We start from the raw sequence: 15434 nt of genomic DNA, 5'->3' as shown, positions 1-15434 counted from the left end.
CAGGCTTCCTTTTCTCTAGGATCAGATGTTAGAACAGATTGATCCATCGAACACATTTTTATAAACACCCATGAATTAAACATCATTTTACCGATTCGGTGGCCTTCCTATGTCCTCTCAGGTCCCACTCGTCTTTTGAGACCTTATTTCTGCTATTCTCAATTACCGACCTTAATAGTCTGAGATAGCAGGGTTAAGATGACGAAATGTGCCCACCCCTGACAGAATTCTTACCTCAGACCAAGCCTGAGGGGGAACGACTTCAAACTTCAGCCCTTTGTCCTTGCTATGCTCCCAAGCTTCGGAGTGCTCACTGTAAACCTCTGTGCTTGAAAGGAAAGGTAGGAGTCCACGTAGGCGCCAGGTGAGGGAGACCGCCAGCAGTTACCTCCAGAAAGGAAAGATAGGAGTTTTACCACTTGGGGGAAGGATCTGAAGTTAGGTACAGATGGAAGAAAGAATCAACCACGAATCATATATGACAATCGAGCCCACAGATAAGCTCCTCAGCCCATCACTCATTTCCCAAGGACAGGAGACATGAGGTGGCTATAACCATGGAGATCAGAACTGTGTTCAGAAATAGATAAAGAGAAAGTCCAGTCTCATGGAGCCTTGCTCCAAGCACAGACTTTTACGGCTTAATGATAGGAGTTAGAGCAGTAGAGGTGAAAGACTGAGCATGGCCAGAGGCCTGCTCCATGATAGAGAGTGAGAGATAGTATTAAAGAAGAAAGATGACTATGTAAAGCTGTGCTGGGCCTGTGGGCTCGTCTATTTATTGATGATCATATGCAAAGATACATAATGCATAGTAATTCATGACAGAGTGGATCATCATTGGTTTAGAGGTACATCGTGACAAGATATGGGCATCCCTGTTTCTCAGCCTGGTGAGAACCCAGAAACCTGATTTCACGCCTAATCCTGGGGGAAGCTGGGATCAAGGGTCAAAGGCTTTACTTGCCATGTGCAGGACTGAGCATGCTCTCTTCTTAGACAACCTTTACATTTTAATTATTCCCCTTGAATATACATAGGTGTGGACTGTTACAGGGTAGTAGAGTGAATTCCTGGGGTGGGTGGGGGGAGTGAAAGGGAACTCCTGGGGCCGGGGTCCTGAAACCCAGACACCAAAAGGGAAGACACATCAATCTTAGCCTTTCGTACCCAGATATTTAACCTATGGTCATGGTTGCTGAGGTTAGGTCCGTGAATCCTGAGATCATGTATCTTTGTGAAACCTGGGATAAGAGTCCGACCTGTGGCTGCTACATAATGTATTTCCTTAATGGTTTTGGGCTTGAGAAAGAGAAACGAGTCGGAGAAAATAGGTGATCAATCAAGAGACACAGAGAAGTGAATTGAAATGGGGAGCTGCGATGGCCCCTGATACTATTTTCCTTAGAAAAATAATGAAAGGTAAATATGAGACATAAGAGATCGCGAGGAAGTCAGAATTCCGAGATAGAAAGCACGTGGCCAAGAGTGGTGCTAGGATAGATAAAGAGAGACAGCAGGGAGAACTCCAAGGTTGCAGGAAACATAAGGAAGAGCAGTGCGCCTCACCCCAGCCTTTATTGTGGATTGAGAGGTGATCAATGAATACATGACATAGCACGTAGTTCTTAACTTTGGTTGGAGAGACAATAACAAGATTAGAGTAGGTGGGGATTCCCCTGACACGTGCTTTTCAGAGGAATGAGGTCTGACAAGGTGAGGGCTAGGCCTTTGTCAGTTAGGCCCAGGCATTCTCTTGCTCTTAGAACTGCCGATACATTGATCATGAATGGATCTGATCAAGTACTTTATACATCAACCATACTTCCATGCCTGGTAGGTTACATATCCCCCTTTGTTTCTTTAAAAATTAAAATATGTGGTTATCCTGTTACAATAAAATTAGAAACTTAATCAACGAACAGGAAAACTAGTGAGCATAATCAGATAAAGAATAAAAAATGAATTCCCAATCAAATATCAATATGAAATGTCACTTAGCTATAATGCTGTAAAAATGATAAGAATGATCTTCATTTCCATTTACCAAACTCAAGTGTAACAATTTTCATCAAAGATCACAAGTAATCATAAAAAATAATAAGAAAATGATCTTCACTCCTTAGTGATCCTGAATTAATGTGATAGTAATCACAGGACAGGTGCATGGACATATCATATTGCCCACGTATAGCCAGGATTATAAGAAGTTTTCAGATATTCAATAGTTAAAGCAAAAGACTTTATTTCGAGATGAGAGGGAATCCTTGTCTTTCCCTTGTTCTGATTATGCGTAGTCTTTGGGATATATAATCCAAGATGCCTGCCACATAGACATATGGTTGCAGGGTTGGTACCATGGCCTGTGAATGAGGGTGTCTGTAACCTGGTAGTGGTGGTTACAAAAAGGGTTTTTTTCCTTTGTCGGCTGGGACTCGAGAAGAAGGAGCAGGGAGTCTGTGAATATGGGTGAAGAATGACGACAGAGACAAGTCAAAGTAATAGATAGGGCAGGCGTGATCCCCTATGGTATTTTCGTTGGTCAAAGAATTAAAGGAAAATATGAGAAGCTTGCAGACACGTGGAAGTAAGGATTCCGAGATAGAAAGCTCGTGGCCAAGAGAGGCCTTAGTAAAGGGACAGTAGTGAAACTTTAAGATCGTTGGAACAAGAGAGGGAATCACGCCTTTACCCCAGGCTTTCTTGGGGATAGCCAGGATCAATGACCATGTAACAAAGCATAGATAATTCAGATTGGATGGGAAGGTAATGATGACATGTTATGGGCGTGTTGACCTCAACCGGTCCTTTTACCAAGGAATTCGAGTCCGCACCAAATGTTAATGAGTTTGCATGTCTAGGTCCAGGGTCCACCCACAAATGTCAGAGTTCAAACCTTGTGTCTGAAGACACAATATCCATATATGAATTATATTTCTTAGATGTGATAATGCTTGGAATGCTACATATCCCCCTTTTGGTTTTAAAAAGTAAAATGAAGGGCGAGTGATATAAAAATATAAGAAAAATTGTGACTCAAATTAAAAATATAAAAATCATGTAGCATCATCAAATGATACTTCATGTGATTGAAAATAGACACCCAAAACATATTGCATAAACTGTGGATATAAAAAGTAAGTGTGATTGTCAACAAAAATGAAGATTTTACTCTCTACTCATTAATAATTTGAGAATGATGATAATGATCTTCATATTTAGTAATGAAAATCAAAGATAAAAGTCTAATAATAGATTAAAAATAATGATAGAAAAGTAATAAGAAAATAATCATACTTCAAAATGTATGAAAAGAAAAACAACATAGGATAATCAAAATATTCAGAGAAAATAAAGTAAAAGACCATCAAATCCAAATTGCTCAATTGAAATGAGAATGGTATAAAGATATTCTTAAAAATACTTTCTCTATTTCTCTCCCCCTCTTTTTTGTAATAGCATACCAAATAGATTATCATGTTTTACATTTTTCAAACATTAGTGCAAACATCAATTCAAGTATCAACATTCCCATAAACATAACATTTTGATTTGTTGTTTAAATAACAGGAATGAAGCTAATGAAGTCATATTGCCACTTTTGGGTGCACATTTCTTATATAATCCTTATGATATGTACAAAAATAAAATTTCTGATTCATATATCAAGATCAGGGAATTAGTAGTTCTTAAAATGTACTTCTAGTATTTCAAAGAAAATATATGGGAAAAATAATCTGAGAAAATGATCATGGAAAATGACCATGAAATGAATGCAAAATTTTAAACTAATGGCTCACCTGTCATGTGGCATAGTTGTAGCGGAGCCAATGTGTAATGTCAGAATTTACATTCAAAAATGATTTCTATTTCCCTAATCTATGTTGACCAAGATTGACGTTGTAAAACTTTTACGCAACTATAAATGCAACAATTAGTGCAAATTCTTCACAAGTACCAATATTCCCATAAACATTACATTCTGATTTGTTGTTTAAATAACAAGATTTTCATTTCTACTTCTGATTAAAAGAAGCATTCAATATAACCAAGAATATAACATTGGTAATGTTTGAAAAATTCATTTTACCAAACAAGTGTTTGGGTTAATTAGAAGCTTAAGTTGCTTTTCACGTAGAAACAAATTCTACAGCTTCTTGCTCACATAGAATTTGATGTAACTCCTTAATTCCTTGTAAATGTAAAATATCCAATGTGCTCTTTCTAGAAGCTTATCAGGTCCAATTTTCCCCTCAATCTTTAAATATATACTCCAAAGGGGAAACGTAGTGTATACTTTGGCTCTGTCTTATGTAGGTGTAGAATAGCCTATTCCACAGAGCAGGGTCAAAAACTGTGTGTCCACAGTGGTTGTCCAACCTTGAGTACTGAGGTCACCACTGACGCTATACTTTTCACAGAGCAGAACGTCTTCCAGTATTAGAAGGGGAAAATGATAGTCCCCAAATCCAGCGGCCTGCCCGAACTCTGGGTCTGGTTTGAGGGAGCAGGAAAGAGTTCCCATACAGTTATCACTCCAAAAGATGGGGTTTTTTAGGAGTAATGATCAAAACTGGTATTAACATGTAACTACACCAATGATGGTTGGCACATAATATCTATATAGGTATTGTCAGGAACATCATCTATACATAGATGTAGATGACCGTTTTCAGTAACTTAGGTTCCTACTTAAAAATGTCAATGTATATTTTGCCTGTCATTTCATCTTTATTTTTTTAAGAATTAGATCAGGACCATCTGTCCATCCTAAATCCCTGGGCAGCGTCTCCTGCTTTAAACATAATTTTTTTTGTTGTCAGGGTTACTGGGTCTATGCTGTGGATGAAAAATTCTATTTCCTTCTTCTAAGCGAGTCATACCAATGTCTATACCCTTGTACAATAGTACCATTTCTTACAATACAAATAGGAATCTTACAATGCATAAAAAATAAATTCCTTTTGACAGTATATAGCATCGACATATAAAATGAAAGGCATACAGTAGTGTCTGAAGATCTGTAGCTATTCCCTTTTGATCCCATGGTCAAGTCTTTGGAGTGTGTGATCTATCTGGTGGTATCTATACCGAATAGATTAGCATCTTTTACTTTTTTCAAACATTAGTGCAAACATCCATTCAAATATCAATATTCCCATAAACGTTACATTTTGATTTGTTGTTGAAATAACAAGAATGAAGCTAATGAAGTCACATGGCAACTTTTGGCTGCATATTTCTTATATAAGCTTTATGGGTATGTACAAAAATAAAATTTCTGATTCATATATTATGATCAGAGCATTAGTAGTACTTACAATGTACTTCTAGTATTTCAAAGAAATTATATTGGAAAAGTAATCTGAGAAAATGATCATGGAAAATGACCATGAAATGAATGCATAATTTTAAAGTAATGGCTCACCTTTCATGTGGCATAGTTGTAGCTGAGCCAATGTGTAATGTCAGAATTTACATTTAAAAATGATTTCTATTTCCCTAATCTATTTTGACCAAGATTGACATTGTAAAACTTTTACACAACTGTAAATGCAACAATTAGTGCAAATTCTTAACAAGTACCAATATTCCCATAAACATTACATTTTTGCATTAATATGCCTCATATAAAGTTTCTGAACTTCATTCAGGCTTTTAAAACAATATCTGCTCATTTCTATCCTTGCTGACTTTATGCTGTGTTTAAAAAATAATAGTTCCTACATATTTAAAATTTGAATGTATTAGAAATTTCTCTAAAGCACATACCAATTCATGCTTGTCATTTAAACACTTGCCCTCATTATTAACTTTTCTTTTGACCAATTCCAGTACTTGTGATAAAACCTTATAACCTAATTCAAGGTATGGGCATTGAAATCCTGAGTTCTATAGAAAGATAAGAAATTAATCCCTAAAGGCTTCTTTTCTTATGGATCCTGCCTCCATCCCCACAGAACTCTGCAAGCAAAAAGAGCATTAAGGAGGCTACAGATAATCCCCTGCAAATAAGAAGCAGGATTTCTAGCTTGTGCTATAGTATGCAAAACTATTGGAAGCTCTCATTGTTATAGAGCTGATTAAAGCCTTTTATCTGCAAAATTTTTATACTAGATGATTGGAAATTAAGAAAAGTATTACCTGCTGTTAAGAGCAAATGGATTCTAATTAAAATGCTACATTAAACAAGGAGGATTGGCTTATCTCCCAGTCTTTTGCCCTTCCCTTCACTTATTATAATAATAATATACTTAACTCACTTCCTTTAACTAACTTATCTATCCTTGCTATCTTTCCCCTGTCTGTTGCTGCAGAAACAGACAGAAATATTCAATAGTCTACTTCTGCCTCCACCCATGCTTAATGTAGTATTATGATCATTTTAAATTCATAGAAATAAGCAGGTAGAAATGATTCTCCAACAAAAATCAGTAATGATTCGAATAGTGCAGACTCAAATTTAATTCAGGCTATCGTCATTAAAATCCTGACTTCTATAAAAATTCAAAGCAGAATAATTCATACTGTGAATCAAGTTCCTTTCACTGAAGAATACAGGGCTAGATAACACTGAGACCTACAGGTCCTAAGGAAAATTCATTCTTATCAATTAAATATAAGTTTATCGCAAGGAATTTCTCATTGCTTATTTCAAAAGTTGTGCAAGGCACAAGCCAAAAATCGTAAAAGAAACTCATGATCCATAACTGTGTGTTATCTATCAGAAATTATCTAGCACAGGTAAATTGTGAAAGCTTAATAAGCAATGGTTAAACGCAGAACAAAAGTTTAGGTTAAAGAGTGCTTTGAGGAGAGAATTCCTCCCAAAAGGACTATAAGATCTTATCAAAGCATGAAAACCATCTCTCAAAAACCTAAAGGAAGACGAGCTTTTAAAAAAGGAGAGCACATGTTTGACCTAACTAGGAAGCAAACAGACATTTTTGCTCTCAAGAAAACAAGCAGAGCAAAGGGCTTTTTTATCAGCAAAATTCTCCACAAGTTTAGCAAATCGAAAAGAAACAAGCTTTTAAAACACAGCCAGAGAATGCAGGAGGACTATTGTTTAAATGTAAAGGTATAAACCTGATATGCCTTTCAAACCGATCTTTGCTAAGCCATGGTATTACCATGAAGCAAAGTTTAAAAATTAAATCATCTTAATTTGGATTATACATGGCAAATTTATATAGGAATGTCTGATTATATTTCTTGATAGGAAAAGTTTTAAAGTTAAAATTCTTTATCTGACTTTTGTCACATTCTACAAGAGATATTTTATCTGTAATAATATTTTATAATGAATTATAGTATAACTGTAGGTTTAATACCAAGGTATAAACACTAGTTTTTCCAAGGCTTTTAGAGGTAAATCCAGATGTACTCTTGCAACCATGTGACTCACTGCCACAACTATTTGGATCTGGAAAGGAAATTTCATCCAGCAGTTTTTTCAATTGATCCTGCCATATAGAGGGCAATATTCCTACATCTCATGTTACAAGTTTTTATGACAAGTATTGAATATTATCAAAAGCAGAATTAATAATCAGTGCGATTTTTTAATTGACTAGCATCAATTGGCATATGCTTTAGAGAAATTTCTAATAGATTCAAATTTTAAATAAGTTGATATCATTAAATTTTGAAACAGGACATAAGGTCAGCAAGGATAAAAATTAGTAGCCATTATTTAAAAACCTGAATGAAATTCAAAATTGTATGTAAGGCACATTATTGCAACTTTAACCAAAAGGCAAATTATGTAGAATCATTCAATCTGAAAATAATATAACATCAATTCTAAATATGAGACACATTCTCAACATTGTAAGGCATCAAAGTAAAAACAGTGCTGGAAGGATTCAAATTGTTAATCAGCAGTAAATTATTAATGTTAATAATTAATTTGTTAACCAGCAACTGTGCCTTATGTGTGGTTTAGAATCGGCAACACTACCACTTATTCAAATTGCCTATATCAATTCTGAGCATTATTGCAGTCTAAAACCAATTACTAGTATACAAGCTCAAATATTACTTGCACAATGTGGTCCATTTTAGCAACAGAAGTTTGTAAAACTCATAGGTAAAACTGATAATTACATTCATATTCTCAAAATCTTTTCAGTCATGAATTTAAATTTGATAGTTTAAAAATAATAACATCACTGCAATTGCTGTGCTTCCATTTACTGCATCTATTTAGGGTATAGCAGATATTGATGCATGCACAGTATAAGTTTATACAAAAGCAAAAGTTACATGCAGATAGGCTTCTGCTTAAGATCACAGCGCAAGCTGGTAAAATCAAATGTGATTTATGGTATAATGCTTTAATCATTATTGGTTTAAAACGTGAATATTAAACATCTATGTATGTCATATTGCAAAGCCAAGATGAAATCATTATCAAAGGCAAATGGCCTTGAGGACACTGCTTTTTAGCAGACACAGATCACTTGCACTCTCTGACACATCAGAGTGCCAAGTCCATTATTCCTCAATATTTTATGGACACAAGGGAAATTGCCTATTATTCTATGTTATTTTTGTTTTCTCATATTTTGTAGTATATTTCAAGTACTTTTAACCCTCTAATCCTGAGCAATGAAGGTGCAATTTTTTCTCTTTATATGTACCCAACAGAATGAGATTATAAGAACATGACAGCATTTGTTAAGTTACAGGTGACTATCCTGTGAAACCATCAATGATTGCATAAAAAGGGAATGCAGAGGACACCTCAATGGTCCCGACAGCCAAAGCCACACACACAGACATATATTTCATAGGAGATGGATGAATGTGGGCTGCTGAGGTTGGAGATACTGTGACACCGTGTTTGACACCCTCATTCACAGGTGGCTTGGGTATCAAAGTGCAACCATATTGCCATGTGCCGGCATCTAGTTGGGTATATCCCTAAAATGCATAATCAGTACAAGGGAGAATAAGGAAATTCCCCCTTCATATCCAGATACAGTCATCTTTTCTTTGGCTATGAAAGCTCTGGTAACTTCTTATAATCGTAACTGTGTGTGGGCGATAAGATAATGCACCTGTCCTATGTTCTATGGGACTACTACCTCAATAATTCAGGATAATTAGAGTGAAAAGTATTTTCTTATTACTCTTTGTTATTATTTTTAATCTTTTATGAATCTTTTATCTTTGATTACTAAGTATTAAGATCACGTTTTATTTTTATATTTTTAATTTTAATCACAAATTTTGTTAAATTTTTATGTCACTCAACATTCACTTCTTTTTATTTTTAGAACAAAAAGGGGAATATGTAGCATTCCAAGCATATTCACATCTCTGAAATATAAATGATTGTATAATTACTGTATCTTCAGGCACAAGGTTATACCAATGAAATAGGACAAACTCATTAACATGATCGGAGCATTCCATTGAGAAAGCGCGTGTTGAAATCCACAGGCCCAGAGGTGTTACCTCTACCTTACCGACCAATATTAATTGTCAATGCTTGGTGATGTGGTTGCTAGGTGCTTGGAAGTACCGCCCAGACCAGATAGGAATAAAAACAGAGGCAACCTTGTAATAGATCTCTTGGAACGTCCTCTCCCCTTTTTTGGACCTCTGCTCTGCTCCTAATCCTGTCTCTATTTCTCTCTCTATCTGAATCTCTTCCTTCCCCGAGGCTCCAGCCCCTCTCGGCTATCTATTATCTGCCCTAATCTCCTTCTCTACTTCGTATTCCACTGATCCTCATATTCTCCTTCCAAGGAGAATACCATAGGGGTTTACCTGCCCTATTTAAACACTGACTTGTCCGTGTCTGTCATTCTTCACCCTGGTTCCCAGATTCCCTACCTCTCCTCAGGTCCCTACCACAAAGGACAACCCACTCTGTGTAGACCCTGTTTTTCAGGACTCTACAAATGCTGCCCTACACGTGGCAGGATCAACTTATCAATGTGCTGGAGTAACTTTCTTTCTAATACCCAAATAGCCAAAGAGGTTTAGAAGGAAGTCACGTGGCTGGAGCAATCCATGTAGCCTCACCTCTAAAAGCCTTGAAAAATAATGTTTGCGCCTTGGTATTTAACCTACAATTACACTAGAATTGATATTAAAATTTTATTACAGATAAGATATCTCTTGCCCAGATATTCTGTAGTATATGACAAAAGTCAGATAAAGATTTTGAACTTTCCCTCTCAAGAAATACAGACATTCCTATATAATTTTGCTATGTCCAATCTAAAATAGAACAATTTAATTTTTTTTATTAAATGTGATTTACTGACAGTATTTCCATATTTTAGCAACGATCTTTTGAAAGCCAGATTTTTTAACCTTTTGTTTTTACACATTAGCTTGCCTGGATTCTCTGGCAGTGCTTCCAAGAGCTTCTTGTAGCTCGTCTTTTGATATGCTAACATAGTGATACACTTTACTGAGAAGAGTGAAGCCTGTTGCCCTGGCTATCTGCAGGATAGCAAAATATCTGTTCAAACTAGCCTTTTCTTTATTTTAAAATAATTCAGGATTATTTAATCGACTTACCCATTTTCTTAGGCCTGTGGTCTTAGTAGAAAAAGTTTTTAGAAACTATGTTTGCTGTAAATTGACCTGATCCTTTGAAGTGTCCAGCTTTGCTGGAGGCAAAGCAAACAGGTGTTCTTTCTTTCAAATGGAATTGCATTCAAATTCCTGAGTAGGAAAGTTCAAGGCTTGTTCTGTCATATTAAGCCTTCAAAATGTACCTGTGCAAGCTAACTTGTGATAGATAATGGGCACATGTATTCTCTCATGATTTTTAGTTTGTTCCTGGCTTCACTTTTGAAAGAAGTAAAGGAATCCCTTGCAATGAACTTAGATTCAATTGATACCAATGATCTGGCCTTGGAACTTGCTGGCCTAAACTAGCTCAGTATTCGTTAGTTAAAAGAACTTTATTCACATACTGAATCATCCTGCTATATGAGTTTACAAGTTTGTGCTAGTAATAGTATCTAAAGCACTCGTCTATCTGCATGCAATTCTGCTTTCTGCAAAAACTTTTACTGTGCATGCATCAATATATTTTTTAAAACATTATTTTATTTGGTCGTTTTCATACATTATTCACTGGAAACAAAGATCATTTTCTTTTCCTCCCCTCCGTTCCCCCCCCCCCCCACCTTTCTCTCTCCCATAGTCGACGCATGATTCCACTGGTTATCACATGTGTTCTTGACTCGAACCTGTTTCCCTGTTGTTGGAATTTGCATTATAGTGTTCATTTAGAGTCTCTCCTCAGTCTTATCCCCTCCAACCCTGTAGTCAAGCAGTTGCTTTTCATCGGTGTTTTTACTCCCACAGTATACCCTCTGCTTGTGGGTAGTATATTTTTTTTTAGATCCCTGCAGATTGTTCAGGGAAATTGCATTGATACTAATGGATAAGTCCATAACCTTCGATTGTACCACAATGTATCAGTCTCTGTGTATAATGTTTTCCTGGTTCTGCTCCTTTCCCTCTGCATCATTTCCTGGAAGTTGTTCCAGTCTCCATGGAATTCTTCCACTTTATTATTCCTTTTAGCACAATAGTATTCCATCACCAACATATACCACAATTTGTTCAGCCATTCCCCAATTGAAGGGCATCCCCTCATTTTCCAATTTTTGGCCACCACAAAGAGCGCAGCTATGAATATTCTTGTACAATTCTTTTTGTCCATTATCTCTTTGGGGTACAAGCCCAGCAGTGATATGGCAGGATCAAAGGGCAGACAGTCTTTTATCACCCTTTGGACATAGTTCCAAATTGCCCTCCAGAATGTTTGGATCAATTCATAACTCCACTAGCAATGAATTAATGTCCCCACTTTGTCACATCCCCTCCAGCATTCATTATTTTACATAGCTGTCATGTTAGACAATCTGCTAGGTGTGAGGTGATACCTCAGAGTTGTTTTGATTTGCATCTCTCTGATTATAAGAGACGTAGAGCACTTTTTCATGTTCTTATTAATAGCTTTGATTTCTTTGGCTGAGAATTGCCTGTTCATGTCCCTTGCCCATTTGTCAATTGGAGAATGGCTTGATTTCTTGTTTAATTGATTTAGTTCTTTATAAATTTGAGTAATTAAACCTTTGTCAGAGGTTTTTATGAAGATTGTTTCCCAATGTGTTGCTACCCTTCTGATTTTGGTTACATAGTTTTTGTTTGTACAAAAACTTTTTAATTTGATGTAATCCAGATTATTTATTTTGCATTTTGTAACTCTTTCTAATCCGTGCTTGGTTTTGAAGTCTTTCCCTTCCCAAAGGTCTGACATGTATATTATTCTGTGTTCACCTAATTTTCTTATAGTTTCCTTCTTTATGTTCAAGTCATTCACCCATTTTGAATTTATCTTGGTGTAGGGTGTGAGTTGTTGATTTAAGCCTAATCTTTCCCACACTGTCCTCCAATTTTCCCAGCAGTTTTTATGAAATAGTTGATTTTTGTCCCAAAAACTGGGATCTTTGGGTTTGTCATATACTGTCTTGGTGAGGTCGCTTGCCCCCAGTCAATTACACTTATCCTCCTTTCTGTCTCTTAGCCAGTACCAAATTATTTTGATGACCGCTGCTTTGTAATATAGTGTGAGATCTGGGACTGCAAGACCCCCTTCCTTTGTATTTTTTTTCATTATTTCCCTGGATATCCTTGATCTTTTGTTCTTCCAAATGAACTTTGTTATGGTTTTTTCTAAATCAGTAAAAAAAATTTTTGGAAGTTCCATGGGTAAGGCACTAAATAGATAGATGAGTTTGGGTAGGATGGTCATTTTTATTATATTGGCTCGTCCTACCCATGAGCAGTTAATGTTCTTCCAATTGTTCAAGTCTAGTTTTATTTGTGTTGAAAGTGTTTTGTAGTTGTGTTCATATAGATCCTGTGTTTTTCTCTGGAGATAGATTCCTAAGTATTTTATTTTGTCTAGGGTAATTTTGAATGGGATTTCTCTTTTTAGTTCTTGCTGCTGAGCTGTGTTGCAATTATATAGAAAGGCTGATGACTTATGTGGGTTTATTTTGTATTCTACAACTTTACTTAAGTTATTGATTATTTCGATTAGCTTTTTGGTTAAATCTCTAGCATTCTTTAAGTAGACCATTATGTCATCTGCAAAGAGCGATAATTTGGTCTCCTCCTTGCCTATTTTGATGCCTTCAATTTCTTTTTCTTCTCTAATTGCTACTGCTAGTGTTTGTAATACAATGTCAAATAATAGAGGTGATAATGGGCATCTTAGTTTCACTCCTGATTTTAATGGGAATGGATTTAGTTTATCCCCATTGCAGATGATATTAGTTGATTGTTTTAGATATATACTGTTTATTATTTTTAGGAATGACCCTTCTATTCCTATGCTTTCCAGTGTTTTTAGTAGGAATGGGTGTTGTATTTTATCAAAGGCTTTTTCTGTATCTATTGAGATAATCATGTGGTTCATGTTGGTTTGATTGTTGATGTGGTCAATTATGTGGATAGGTTTCCTAATGTTGAACCAGCCCTGCATCCCTGGTATGAATCCTATTTGATCATGGTGAACGATCCTTCTGATTATTTGCTGGAGTCTTTTTGCTAGTATCCTATTAAAGATTTTTGCATCTATATTCATTATGGAGATTGGCCTATAGTATTCTTTCTCTGTTTTTGACCTGCCTGGTTTTGGAATCAGTACCATGTTTGTGTCGTAAAAGGAGTTTGGTAGAACTCCCTCGTTGCTTATTCTGTTAAATAGTTTGTATAGTATTGTGATTAACTGTTCTCTTAATGTTTGATAGAATTCGCTGGTGAATCCATCAGGCCCTGGGGATTTTTTCTTAGGAAGTTCTTTGATGGCCTGTTGGATTTATTTTTCTGATATGGGATTATTTAAGACAACTATTTCTTCATCTGTTATTCTAGGCAATTTATATTTTTGTAAATATTCATCCATATCACCTAGGTTGGTATATTTATTGCCATATAGTTGGGTAAAGTAGTTTTTAATGATTGCCTTAATTTCCTTTTCATTGGCGGTGAGATCCCCCTTATCATCCTTGATGCTGTTAATTTGCCTTTATTCTTTCCTTTATTTAATTAAATTAACCAGTACTTTGTCTATTTTGTCTGTTTTTTCAAAGTACCAACTTTTAGTCTTGTTTATTAGCTCAATAGTTCTGTCACTTTCTATTTTATTAATTTTTCCTTTAATTTTTAGGATCTCTAGTATGGTTTTCTTCTGGGGGTTTTTAATTTGTTCATTCTCAAGTTTTTTGATTTGCATTTCCAATTCCTTGTTCTCTGTCCTCCCTAATTTGTTAATATATGCATTCAGGTATATGAATTTTCTTATAAGTACTGCCTTGGCTGCATCCCATAAGGTTTGAAAGGATGTTTCGCCGTTGTCATTTTCTTCAACAAAATTGTTAATTGTTTCTATGATTTCTTCTTCAACTATCCGATTTTGGAGTATCATGTTATTTCATTTCCAATTAATTGTTGATTTTGGTCTCCATGTACCGTTGCCGTTCAATATTTTAATTGCCTTGTGGTCTGAAAAGGCTGCAGTTAATATTTCTGCTTTTCTGCATTTGAGTGCCATGTTTCTATGACCTAGTGTATGATCTATTTTTGTGAATGTGCCATGTGGTGCTGAAAAGAAGGTGTATTCTTTTTTGTCCCTATTCATTTTTCTCCATATGTCTATTAACTCTAATTTCTGTAAGATTTCATTCACCTCTTTTACCTCTTTCTTGTTTATTTTTTGGTTTGATTTTTCTAAATTTGATAGTGGTTGGTTCACGTCTCCCACTAATATTGTTTTACTGTCTATTTCCTCCTTCAATTCTCCTAGTTTCTCTATTAAAAATTTGGATGCTATACCATTTGGTGCATACATGTTGATTAGTGATATTTCCTCATTGTCTATACTTACTTTTAGCAGAATATATTTACCTTCCGTGTCCCTTTTGATCAGGTCTATTTGTACTTTGACTTTGTCAGATATCATGATTGCAACTCCTGCCTTCTTTCTATCGGTTGAGGCCCAAAAGGTCTTACTCCAACCTTTAATTCTAACCTTGTGAGTGTCAACCCATGTCATATGTGTTTCTTGAAGACAACATATGGTAGGGTTTCGGGTTCTAATCCTATCTGCTATTTGTCTACGTTTTATGGGTGAGTTCATCCCATTCAAGTTCAAAGTTATTATTGTTATTTGTGATTTCGCTGGCATTTTGATATCTTCCCCTATTTCTGACCTTTCTTCTTTAGCTTTCTCCTTTTGAACCAGTGATTTACTTTAGGTTAATCCCCCTAGTCCCCTCCCTTGAGATGCTTCCCTTTCTATCCCCTCCCTTTTTATGCTCCCTTCCCCTACCCCCTCTCCTTCCCTACCTTTTTGTACTCCCTCCCCTCACTCCCTCCTTGGGTTT

The 15434-nt window shown here is 35.8% G+C and overlaps 1 protein-coding gene across 1 annotated transcript in view; it reads left to right on the top strand.

Annotated features, from left to right (window-relative positions):
• Positions 1–206: 206 nt before the first annotated feature.
• LOC130459025 (uncharacterized) overlaps positions 207–15434 on the top strand; it is a 30290-nt gene continuing 15062 nt past the window's right edge. The window contains exon 1 of the mRNA XM_056826240.1: positions 207–364. Within this exon, the coding sequence (XP_056682218.1) occupies positions 207–364 (158 nt within the window). The remainder of the gene's footprint in view (positions 365–15434) is intronic.

Source organism: Monodelphis domestica, chromosome 4 (assembly GCF_027887165.1).
Source record: "Monodelphis domestica isolate mMonDom1 chromosome 4, mMonDom1.pri, whole genome shotgun sequence".
NCBI lineage: Eukaryota > Metazoa > Chordata > Mammalia > Didelphimorphia > Didelphidae > Monodelphis > Monodelphis domestica.
Note: the sequence above shows the minus strand (reverse complement) of the source record. Positions and strands in the feature narration are given on the sequence as shown.